The sequence below is a fragment of the Protopterus annectens genome, chromosome 14.part0, assembly GCF_019279795.1.
Source record: "Protopterus annectens isolate FY-2018-M chromosome 14.part0, PAN1.0, whole genome shotgun sequence".
Classification (NCBI taxonomy): domain Eukaryota; kingdom Metazoa; phylum Chordata; order Ceratodontiformes; family Protopteridae; genus Protopterus; species Protopterus annectens.
The window spans coordinates 232668626-232681830 of NC_056748.1; the positions used below are offsets into that span (position 1 = coordinate 232668626).

The following is a 13205-nucleotide window of genomic DNA, read 5'->3' on the forward strand; positions in this document are numbered from 1 at the left end:
GCTTTGCATTAATAGAACTGCTCTAGCGGGGACTACATATACAAAAAATGATGTGTAATCCAATGTTCTAACACCTCAGAATTTCCTTGGAGAGCATTTCCTTTGAGTTTAAAGGTGCTAGGCCTGTGGGACTCTTCAGACAGACCATAGCACGTTATTTTGAAAGAGAGCTTGGCTGTGATCCATGCCTTTTAACCTCTTCATTGATCCATACCTTTTAATCTCTTCATTATCTTGGTTGCCCTGGACCTGTCCTTATGATTACACATAACACCACAGTGATGTGGTACATTAACTTGCTAGGGGGCACAGATCCATACCTTCTACACAGGCTGGCTGTAGTCTTTTGGAAGGTAGCTCTTAAGCATGCTTTAACCCTCCAAGCATATTACCTTCCATCAGAGCAAAACATAGTGGCAGGCAAACTGAGCAGGACCAGGACAGACCCTCACAAATTCTATTTGAATGAAGGGATCTTTGAGGTAATGATCCATTTCTGGGGAACACCTCAAATAGATCAGTTGGCTTCCTTTCAAAACAGACAACTTTATGCATGTTTTTTGTCATTCCCTTGCATTGAAACAGTTCTTTATGTATTTCCATCCTTTCCAATGATATACAGGGTAATTTTGAGGATTCAGAAGTACTGTCCAAAAAATAATTCTGGTGATTCCCTTTTGACCTAGGCAATATAATTTTTCCCTTTTTATAGAATTGGCCAAGAACAATTATCACAACCGTCCTCACTGTCTGGATCTATTCCCTTTTTTTTTAGGAACTTCTTTTTAGAGAATATGCAGCAAGTACTAAAGGAGGGTAGACATACTGCTACTAGAAAGTCTTAATTTGGTATGTGGAAGAATTTTCTTATTGGTGCCAACTCAATAACTATGGCCTAATCTGGTATTTTATGACTGGTACTAACAGTAGCATAGCTAGGGCAGAGTGAGAGGGGCAACTGCCCTGGGTACAGAGTGTCGGGGAACGTGAACAGCCGATCCTGATCTCTCTTTAATGCAATAACATATTGCATTTACTGATAAGATTGAGCTCTTTAGTGCTCCAGTGCTCTGTATGTGGTCTAAATTGCAGCTACTACTTGATACATTGTACTCTTTCTGTACAAGGAAATACATACTGGAGTATTTTGTTTAGATCCAAGACTGGATTTGCAAGAACCATTCTCCAAGGGCTCCTGGATTCATATCCTTCCTCCTGTCAGACTGGATATGATTTGATAACCAACCCATATAGCATAAAGGTTACTGCAACAGTTGGAATGATGAACATAATACAGTTGTGTAAGTTGCATTTACCCATAGCAAAAGATGTTCAAATTCCTCACTGCTGCAGTAGCTGCACCCACTCTCTGATCCTCATTGGTGTATACGGCTATATGCTCACCATATTGATCACCATTGCAGTAGCCTTAGCTATATGGGTTATATCCTGCAAAGAATATGAGAGCTTATATCCTTTACAGGATATAATCCATATAGCTTAGGCTACTGCAGCACTGATCATTCAAACATCTTTTGTTATAGTAGTTTATTTACATAACTGTATTTTATATTCTATGCAGGATATAACTCATATAGCTAAGGCTATTGCAGCAGTGATCATTCAAACATCTACTGTTATAGTAACTTTACTTGCAATAACTATATCTGGTGATGTCAATTTTTATTATTCCTCAGTGTATGGGTTTGGATCGGATACTCAGATCCGACTCAACCATTATTCTAGCTAGTGGCCACCAACAAACTCTGAGCTCCTTCCCTACCCACAACGCACCACCCCTAACATCCCTCAGATCTTGATTTCCATTTTAGAGTTCAGAAGTGGTCACCTTCAGCTCTTGAGTTTTCTGTGAAAGATAAGTTATTTCATCTTATTTTTTTCTTTCTAACTTTAATGAATTACTGTTTCTTCAATTCTACTCTGAAGTCGAGTTTATCAACTTTTCTCCTTTACTTCTAGGAAAAATCTCCTTCCCTTTACCTTTTGAACTGTTTTATATTAATGCAGAAAATATGAAATGGAATAAAATCCCAAAGCTTTTTTATGTTTTACCAGCCATTTTTCTCCATCATTGTGATAGTTTATTTTACAGCTTTATTGTTCTGTTTTGGTGTCAGTGTTGTGTTACTATCGATATTTCTTTGATATGCAAGATTTATTATAGTTCTTTAAATTACATTGCTACAACCTTGGTTTATATTGTTCAGGACTGCAGTTTTTAATCACAAGTTTCTTCAGACAAGAAATAATAAACTGGTGTTAAAGGCTTTACTGCCATCTTCTTTTCCAAAGCCATTGTTGGGGCTCAACCCCCCATACAAAATGTAAAGATCTATCAAAAGGTCTAGTTTCTTGGCTTCTCTAGTCCCTACTTCTTTTGAACTTGAACAAAAGAAGAAATAAATTAATATTTCAAGGTTTGCTGCTAACTACCTTTTGTCAGAACATTTCTGGAGTTTGATATTCAATGACCCTTCAAAAGCTCCAGGTATTCAAATTCTTTGGCTTCATCTTCATTGTAAACCAACAAAAATATAAAAAAAAAGATGAGAGAGAGTCTGAAAGAGTTCGGATCCAGCCACCTCAGATCCAACATCTCTAAGATCTCCTCCAGATCTCTAATCCTCCTTGGATCTGACAGGTTCAACTCCTGTCATCGGATCCTGTGTTTTTTTGGATCTGACAAACTTATATCTTCAGATAAAAGATCCCTAGGCTCTTTTTGGATTCTAAGTTTTTATCAGATCCAGCAGGTCTGCTGCTACTTCTGCATTATATCCTAAGCCTTTGGATCTGACAGACATAAATCTTATTACAAAGACATGAAATAAGTTTGGATCTAAGCGCTCCGGATCGAAAGCGTTTTCATCCTCCTTCAGATCCTAAGCTTTGGATCTGACAGACAGAAGTTTGACTCCAGAGAAACTAGAACGTTTTTCAAATCCAAAGCCTCTATGGTCCTCTTTAGACCCTAATTTCTTCTTAGATCTGACAGGTTTTGGATGGTATTTTACATTGGATCCTAAGTCTCGGATCCAGTAGATGCAAGTCTTATTCGAGAGAATTTGAAAGATTTCAGATCCAAGCTCTTCTGATCCAAAGCCTTTAGAATCTCCTTCACATCCTAAGCCTTTGGCTCCAACCGATGAATTTTAACTCCAGAGAAAAACTGGAAAGATTTTGAATCCAAAACCCTAGTGCTTCTTTAGGCCCAAAGTCCTCCTTGGATCTGATAGGCTTGGTGTTACTTCTTCATTAGATCCTAAGCCTTCATATTTGGCAGACAAATTTTATTCCGCAGAATCTGAAAGATTTCACATCCAAACTCTTGGGATGCAAAAACCTTTAGAACCTCCTTTGGATCCTAAATCCTACTCTGATCTGACGGGTTCGGTTCCTGTGGTGATTAGTTCCTTTCCTTCCAATTTTACCTTCCCGCTCAATTTATTTTTCAAAATGTGGATAAGATGATGTGAAATTTTTCTGTCTCTCAAATCCAGATGAGGGTTTTACTAGTTCTGCACTCTCATGGATTTGTGAGTGCATCTGCTAAGTCTAATTTGCTCCCTTTTCCTACCTGGCCAGTGATACCCCCAGAGAGGTTTGGACTTGGATACAAGAAAAGTACTCATTCAATCTTTACATATACCTGACCAGTTCTTTTTAGATACCCTGGGATCAGAATGGGTTTTGAACACCAAATCTAATAGTTTTTATGGTTCGGTCCTGAACTTGTACCTTAATTCTTTGAAAGCTCCAGTTCTGAGTAATGGTGGGGGGGGGGTATTCCCCAGTTAAGTCACTTTTCCCTTACATCAAAAAATTAAACCTTGAGGAGAACCATGCCAAGCTTGGGTTGTAGGCTTTGGTATATTTATCTAAATCTTTAACCTTGCATAATTAAAATAATTTCTTCTCTAAAATGACCATGTCTAAGAGTTTCAATAAAATAAGTAATAATTAATGCTAAAAAGTTGTAGTACTGTTACGGCAGAAAAAATAAAATGATACTGTTTCAGTATATAATAAAAGCTTTTATTTTTAACACAAGAAACTAAGTCACAACTTAACTTTTCTCTTACATAGTACCCAGGACCTATTGTTGGATCCTACTGACTTGTACCACCTACACAGCCATTCAATCCTAAAGTACCTTTTAAGAGGCTACAAACAGATTTGATTAAAGGACTATCTGTTTTGCTTTCTAGAACCAAAATTGCTGATGCTCATCCTCAGTAGTCTCTCTCAGGCTACCCTACAGACAATATCCAATTTGTCCATGAGGTTTATCTTGCATGCTGCAGAATGTGTCTCAACGGCTGTGGTTCAGGCATTTCTATCAGTAGACATGCCTGGATGAGCCTTGAAGATTTTGTGCCACCTTTCAAGTCATCTTTCATCAGTGCTACCTTTGACAGTTCTCTTTGGTTTGGCCCCACAGGTAAGGAATTAAAGACCCTATCTGCAATGGGTGTCCCTTTTTCCATTCCTTCAGCATTTTTCCCAGTAACCAATTGGAAGGTCTAGGTATGTGTTACAGGAAGTCTCAGGGTCTCTTACAGGACACACGTGAAAATAGTTTGCCCAGAGGCATAGGAGGGAGCGGTAAAAGTTGAAAAATCCCCCAGTGACAGAGGATTCCCACAATTCTGAGAGTCTAGAGATACTTCTTCTGTTTGACCCTGCCAGCCCTCCTGAAAGGAAATATCAGTGCCCTCCTCTGTAGACAGTTGGGAATCTCTTATTACTAAACCAGGAAGCATGGCTAATCATAATGAAGGATGTTTCCTTGTAGAAAATCTTTTGCTGAGATTATTTCATTCCCTTTTTCCCCTTCCATCCCCCATTACCCAAGAAGCAGTTTAGAGTCATCCAAAAGTTCCCTCTATCGTAAGAGAATCTGTAAGTAACTCAAGATTCTTTTAGTGCCTAAATAAAATAGGATACTGGTGATCAATTTTAAGTCTTGGTGTGTTGAACAGTTCTGTTCGGCACACCAAGTCCTACTTGGTCTTGGTTCAGTCCAATCTCCCATTTCTGAACAGGACATCTATGTGAGATCAACTGACCTTCAGGATTAGGAGTCTGTATTAATTTGCTGAAAACTAATTTCAGTGAATGGCTGTTCGTCGAACACAAACCAGTGAATGGCCGTTGATAGAATGTTAACTTCAGAGAACGTTTTTCTAAGGGAAGGGAGTTAGTTGGCTAGCATTAGGAAATTTCCCCTTTTTCCCACTGAAGTGCAATCTCACAGTTGGTGTGTATGTGTGTGTGTGTGTGTGTATATATATATATATATATATATATATATATATATATATATATATATATATATGTACATATATATATATATATTTATATGTAAGGGGGTGAGGTGGGCATAGTCACCCACCACCTTGGTGGGTCTAATATAATGTAGTTTGCATTACAGTTGGTGTGGGGGACAAGTAATTCCCTTCCCTTAGAAAAACATTTGCTGAAGTGAACATTTAGTGAATGTCCATTCATTGGTTTGTGTTCGATGATGTGGACATTCACTGGAATTAGTTTTTGGTGACTTAGTACTAATCCTGGGGTCTATATTATCACATACAACTAGATGATCCAGTAGTTAGTTACAATTTAGGCTGGGAGCCAGTAATTTCCAGCTCCGAGTCCACCCTTTTGGCCTAATCACAGCCCTCAGGGTGTTCACCAAGTGTATAGCAGTACTGGCATCTCACTTAACTTTGCAAGGATCCCACACATTTCCATTTTGGGACAACAGGCTTGTTACCTCCCAGACCAAGCTATTACTGGTACAAATTTGAGATTAAGTGTGGTAGGCTTGTCCACAATTTGGGGTATCCATCAATAACAAGTCACAATTCTAACCGACCTACACATTCGATTTTAAAGGAACAATTTTTCAACACGGTGTCTATCCTAGCATCTCTACCCCTTTACAGACTAAAAACAGTAGCTCAGAAAATATTTGGTAGTACCAGAATATCAGCAGGATTGATTCCACAAGTTCTGGGGTCAATGTCAGTAGCAACAGTCCTACTTACCAAGAATAGATGCTATGAAAATAATAATAGTCTTTCTCAACCTGTGTTGATAAAGATAACAATAACTCAGTTAGGTAAAGGTTATCTTTCCACGTGGATGCAATAAAAACAACTCTATTAGGCCATCATTTCTTCTTTCTTCACACAAATTCACAGTGACCATGGATGCTTCCCAGATTGGATGGAGGCATTTTGTCCTGCATGGAGGCCAACTTACATATATATGCTGAAGGTGTGGCAATGGGTGATTTTCTTCCAACCACCTTGTAATCGTAGTCCATTTTCCAAGGAAGTTCAACATGATAGCTGTCAACTTGAGCAGGTCCATCTTACTTCCTCATGGCTTGTGTCTCACCAACAAACTGAGGGACACATAATTTATTTATGTATTCATTCAATTCATTCATTCACTTATCAGAAGGACAATTTTCAGTCTGTGCACAGGAGTACAGACTAGAGGCAAATGAAATTGCATATTTAAATGAAAGAAACAGTTTATGCAAACTAAACATGAAAACAACAACAAGGTGGAAGAATATAAAACATGATGCGCACTTACAATGCATCTTGATAAAGATTAATTCAGAAAGTAGCCACAGTAAAGAACAGGCCATCTTCACTGTATCTTACTGACCTCAACTAAGATGGTTCCCCTTCCTTTGACCTCTTTTTCTGTACTCACCTTCGATTTTAGATCTGTCTACAGAACTTCTGTCTGACCTGACAGGCATGATTCATCTGCACATCTGTAGTCTAAAACTGGCTGTGTGTTTTTTCCTCATTATACTGATAGCCAGGCAACCTATGCTTTCTTTTTCGCCCATCCATTTCATTCTGTTACCTTCCCATAACACCTCTTCACAAGGAGTTCCTACAGAAATTTATGGAGTGGATTTTTTCTTTGTTGAGTAGAACAGTATCAGATAGAACCTTTCACACCTCTGATACATTCTGTCCTTGAATTTCTAGCCAGTTTATTTTAAGAGGGTGCTAGTTTATCAAATGAATCCACAGTCACCAGATCGAAGGCACGAAACACCAACAAGGTTCTTCCACAGAATATTTCATCAAAAAAACAACAAAGCGTAATCCAGATACACAATGATTGTTGTTGTTTCTGGATTCTGATAATCTATTTGGTGTGGTGTTTCGTGCTGTCTGCTAGATGATTCGGTTTTACTTAGTTAGTCTATTTTTGCTTTACTAGTTTATCAAATGTCTAACTTCTACTCCCAACCTTTCTTGAATTTCTATGTAGATTTTCAGAATTCTTCTCTGGCTTCCTCTAAACTTTGCAAAGCATTTTTTAATGGTTTTCTTCAGTTTAGACCTCCTTACAAAGATACCATACCATCATAAGATATACAGTTGGTACAGCGAACTTTGACACAGTCTTCTTTTCATACTACAGCCAAATGTAATTGAAAATTCTTTACCTGGAACTCTATCCTTTTAGTTGCATTTACTTCTGTTGGATAATGTCAGAACATCAAGCATTACATTCTAAGTCTCCATCTTGTTTTTCCACATGGATAGGGGCACTTTACATACCAGTGCATCCTCCCTACTGAGGGCAGTGTCAGAATCCAGCATTAACCAACCAAATTAACCTGTCATTATTTTTTCCCAGACTTTCCAAATAAAGGAGAGTATATGCTGCACTTACCAGATGTTTATAGATGATGGTGTTTCTACCTGCACAGAAATAACTTAGGAAGACAGATCAATTCTTGGCTTCAATGACACATCACAAAATGGGTAAAATGATCACAAAGTAACTGTAACCAAGCAGTTGACAGATTACATTTTTTGTCTCCACTAAATTGAATTTCTCCATAACAAACCAGTACAGGCTCTTTCAACTACACCTGTGACCACTTCCATTATAGTCCAGTCTAGACTATGCATAGATTCTAGTTATGGGACAACTACTTGGTCAAATCCTAATACCGTTATCATTCTTTACAAGTTGGAGCCAGTCTCAAGAGAGAGACCTTTGCCTCAACCATACTCAGGAATATCTTTCATTAAAATCCGCCCAGGAATTTAGATAGCTGGGGTCTCTGTCCCGTACATTGAGGAATGAAAACTGACAATATCAGATAAAGAAGCTATGTACTTACCATAATGTTCTGTCTGCGTTGTTCTTTTTTATTCACCCTCAACTCCCCACCCTCCATCCCCCTCTATTTATCACACGTGGCTTCTGAAGGAATGAAATTCTTGGGGCACCACATCTCCCATGTGTTGAACTCCAGTTATAACAATTCTTTATGGTCTTCATGTCAAGCTGCAAACAAGATCTGAGGGATGTTAGGGGTGGTGCATTATTGGTAGGGAAGGAGCTCAAGAGTGTTGGTGGCCATGAACTAGAATAACATCCGAATCAGATCCAAGTATTGGATCTGAACCCATATGTTGAGGAAGAATGAAAATGGGCAACACAAATGGAACACTGTGGTAAGTACATGACTTATTTTTATACCCTATGCAAAATATAACCCATATAACTATGGCTACTTTGGTAGGGATCATTCAAACATATACTGGTATGATACATTTATTTACGTAACTTTACTTTCTTGCTTGTTTAGCTCAGTATGAGTAATCTGCTTTTAACTTTATGACAAGAAAGTCCAGAAGATTTTTCCACTCTGCTGATTTTCCCTCATCAGTGCCATTCAGTCAGCAGTCAAAGTGTAAGTGTGGAAGGGGAGCCAGAGCTTTTGGAAGCTGACTAGTTGTTTTGTCTTGATCAAGACACAACCCATATAGCCTAAAGGCTTCAGCAATGAGGAATTTGAACATCTCTACTTATGATGATTAGATGTATTAATCAAACCACATATGCAAATAAGTACATACAATAAGTAGTACTGAAGAAGGAATCACAGTTATTATACATTACAAACAGTCACATATTGATTTGATACCATCTAAACATTTTAGTTAAATTCTAATTATAAACATATAATCAAGAACAGTCACATATTGATTAGAAATTATAAACATGTATAATCAAACCATATATATAAAAAATAACTACATATACAGAATACTCTAATAATAATAATAACAACAACAGCTTGAATGAATATTTTGATTTAAATCCACAAAGTTTATATATAACAACAGTTTTATTACAAGTACTTTTTTTCACTTTTTTTGTTTTGTCAAATATATATCATCTTCTTTAGTTATAAAAATCTTCAATTAAAATTTTGTTTGACCATTAATTCAGCTTTCACAGTCTTTAACAATAAATAATCTCTTTCTCTCCTTTCTCCAGGCTGCACCCAGACTATTCTCAAATTGAGTACAAACTTGTTTAATAAACAGACATCTTCATATAGAAGGTCAGTATTGCAAAGTAATATAATTTAATTTTTTCTTCAATTCTTTGATCAAGACCACATACAGTAGATTTGCCCATCAGTTACAGTCATTTTATAAATGGTTACATTTGAGATCTCTAATTGCAATCAAATAAATAAATAAAAGATAAAAAGCTACATTGATACATACATACATATCAGCTTTTGTCAGACACATTGCCATCCCACTGCAGCCCCACCTGTGTGTCTCCACGTGTAAGTGCACATGAGCATACAGTACACACATAACACACACTGCACCACTCACAAACAGATAACTACCAACTACTGCAACTTTACTGACTTTCTTCTGACTGGTTGTGATCAAATGAATATTCAAATAAATAAATAACAAAAGTAATAAATTTTGGCTCACTGGTAGCAGCATCATTATAAAAAACAACCTTAGTCCAACTCCAACCATAATGAAAAAAACTTACTGATAATAACAATAACAATTAAAACACAAATTTATTAAAATAAAAACACATATATGCACACACACAGTCACACACACACTCCATCAGTGAGTCAATCCACAGCTTTTTTTTTTTTTTACTTTATTTCAGGTTGTATCATGCACATTATCACCTAAGGCAGTAGATAATGGCTATTCCTCCAGCAGCCCAGACTACCTCTAGAACAGTGCAATTTCTTCTAATATTAAAACAGTGGAATGACCTATCATAGCATAATTCCCTTACTCTCCATTTAAGTACACTCCTCAGAGGTGTAAATGTGGTAAATAGAGCCTAGTTGACTAAGCTGACTTTTTTTCTTTTCCTCTTTTTAAAAACTCTAGGTGTATGCAAATTGCAAGGCAAGCACAGTGGCATGCATTATTGCTTCAAATCAAGACCCTGTTTTCTGGGTTTGGAAAATTTCCTCCTTTCAGTTACCTCCTGCTGCAAGTTGTAATCCATTACAAAAAGAATGGCTATTCCTATCATTAATTAGCCTAAGCATCAAAAAAAAAAATTCTTCCAAAGTTACAATAACCACCTCTAAAAAGATTTCCCTTATCCTAACAACCAGTCTTGAACTAAGCTCTGCAGCAGCAGGGTACATAATACAAACACAATCAGTTTCTTTCAGTTGCCCCTTCATTATAATTTATAAGCTACATATTTCCGATTCTAATAGCCATACATACCTTTCTTTTTTTATTCAGCTTGCTCAGGCTGAAATTTGGAAACAAAAGTTGGACAGCAGCAGTCAGCACAGTGGACTTGTGGAAACTTTAGAAACAAACCTCAAGTCAGTTCAAACTTCACTCCTTCACATCATCTAGACTCACTCACTTGCGCACAGTCACTGAGCAGTCTGACTTTCTGAGCTATTGGTAGCTGTAGCATGACACAGCAGAGCAGAACAAGGAACATGCAGCCTTATCACGCCCACCCATGCACAGGACGACAAGAAACTTGTGAAAAAAAGGGTATGTATGTACGTACAAGGCAAGCGCACAGCCAGACAACATACAGGAAGTCACTCACCCTCGTCTTGGAGTAGGATCGGAACGGTGGAACTGGAGGAACCCAACGGAGCTGTCAATTTTAAGTCGCCATCGGGATTTTTACAGCTTACAACGGGATCCAGGATTTCTGTGTTGATCTCGGGACAATCCCGCTGAACTAGGGACGTCTGGCAACCCTGCCTGTAACATTTCAATTGTATTCATGTTTTTATTCTCATTTTTGATGTAAGAGGCTGGCAGTTAATATGCTTTGAGGGTTAAAGCTGTTTCCTGCACTCTGGATTTGATTCCCTCAGCCTCCATCTTACTGATTCTGAGTTTTAAAATAGTTCACAAGGCTCAGTATTCTCCCACAGTTAGAAAGCACATGTAAATAAATGAGTTATGGTAGGAAATAAAGGGATACTAACCATGATCAGTAGCAGTTGCACTTGTAAAGGTTTTCTGGATGTTGGAAAACATTGCCTCTAGGTTTTCTGGATGTTGGAAAACATTGCCTCTAAAAGTAGACTTTGAAGTTCAGTTTCTAACATCATTGGGTAGGCTGTCCTAGACTGTAGGGTCTATTTTGGAGAATGTTTTCTTTCTAAAACTAAAGTGAAAGTTGACCTAATGACAAGATAGTCATTTTATGATCTTTAATGATAATTTACATTCCTGGTATTGAATGTGCCAAGGATGGGCAACAGTTTAAGAAAAGCTGCAAACTTTTGTACTGTGGACCTAAAAGTAGCTAATTTCCTTTTTTTCATAGAGGGAAAAACTTCAAGAAAACCCAAGATGGCTAAAGTATACACTGTGTAAAATGTTAAACTTCCTGTATGTGTTTGGTGCACCACTGCAATCTAGGAATTATTTTATCAAACAATATGACCAACCTATACCTGATGTGAATTGGGTATTAGAACAATTAAACATAAGTATTTTATATCTGTGGAACAGTTCTCTCTCAGCCGCCTCTGACAAAAGTCGGACATTCTCAGTAAACAATTCCCTCTATATATATATATATATATATATGTATATATATATATATATATATATATATATATATGGAGAGAGATAGGTGTGTGTATATATATATATATATATATATATATATATATATATATATATATACACACACACACCTTTGTATGTATATACTGTGTGTGTGACTGCAGTACTGGATTATTTGATGAGGTTTGTTTGATGTAAGTGTGCCTTGTTGCCATCTTGAAGTCTTACCAATGTTCAGTTTCTGTGGAGAGCAAACAGCCACATGAGCTACAGAATATCAGAAAGTTATAAGAACTGCACAGTGCAGAAGCATTTCTGTGGCTGTTGAATGTTGTTTCAGAGCAATCAGCAGAAAATAATTTGAGTTATACCACACTGAAAAAAATACCTTTCTGCAAAGCAGGCATCAGTTTTTAATGTTTGCTGTTAATAGTGTATTTCTCTCACTCTCTTGTGTATCACTGCAGTTTTGTTAGAATTTACAAGTGTAATTACATAGGCTAAGTGTAACTGTGTTTGGCATCAAATTGGTGTAATATTGAATCACTGCTTAGCAAGCTTATCCCTAGTAAAATTACACTGTTTGAACTTAATGGTTCTTACAACCCTGAGAAATGATTTTGCAAGTAATTTCTTACTTTCTTTTACATTATCTAGCTGTGGAAAAGAACATGGAAGCCAATACAGAACAGCGTTACCAGGATATCATACAGCGCCGAAAGTTGGTTGATCTGGCAAAATCTCAGGCACAAGAAGTTGCTGTTTTACGAGCAGAAGTTGAGAGGCTAAGAATGAAAACATTCCCTGCTTTGATTCATAAAGAAAAATAAACATGACAACAGACTGTGTGGGCATACATTAAATTAGTATGCATTTTTAGAAATATATTTCAATGATCTGCACTATGATAAAGAACTATTGTAGTTGCTCATTAACGCTTTTCAATAAATATGTTTATATGTTTTACTAAGCTTAAGACACAAGACTGTTATTTCTGAGACTTGGTTAAAACTTTAATTTGTACAGCAGTTTTAGTCCAGTTGTTTCCTTTTTCCCTTTGTATTTCATTCTCAGAAATTACTGCTTCTCTGGAACAGACACCCCATTCATGTGAAACAGAGCTCTTCCCTAAGCCTGTTTGAATACAATTTGGACCAAAGGATGGGAAATCACACATTCACCCTAGCTTGTCACCTGTGGGTCCTTATGGACAAGGCCAGTTTATAGATGCCGTAAGGCACAGGCATGTAGCAAAACCATTCTAGCCCATGGTCATTGATA

At 37.2% G+C, this 13205-nt stretch overlaps 1 protein-coding gene across 1 annotated transcript in view; it reads left to right on the forward strand.

The window, feature by feature from the left end:
• The window catches only part of CFAP43 (cilia and flagella associated protein 43), a 3581735-nt gene extending 3568833 nt beyond the window's left edge, over positions 1 to 12902 (forward strand). The window contains exon 38 of the mRNA XM_044055952.1: positions 12582 to 12902. Within this exon, the coding sequence (XP_043911887.1) occupies positions 12582 to 12754 (173 nt within the window). The 3' untranslated portion in view covers positions 12755 to 12902. The remainder of the gene's footprint in view (positions 1 to 12581) is intronic.
• The last annotated feature ends 303 nt before the right edge of the window (positions 12903 to 13205 follow it).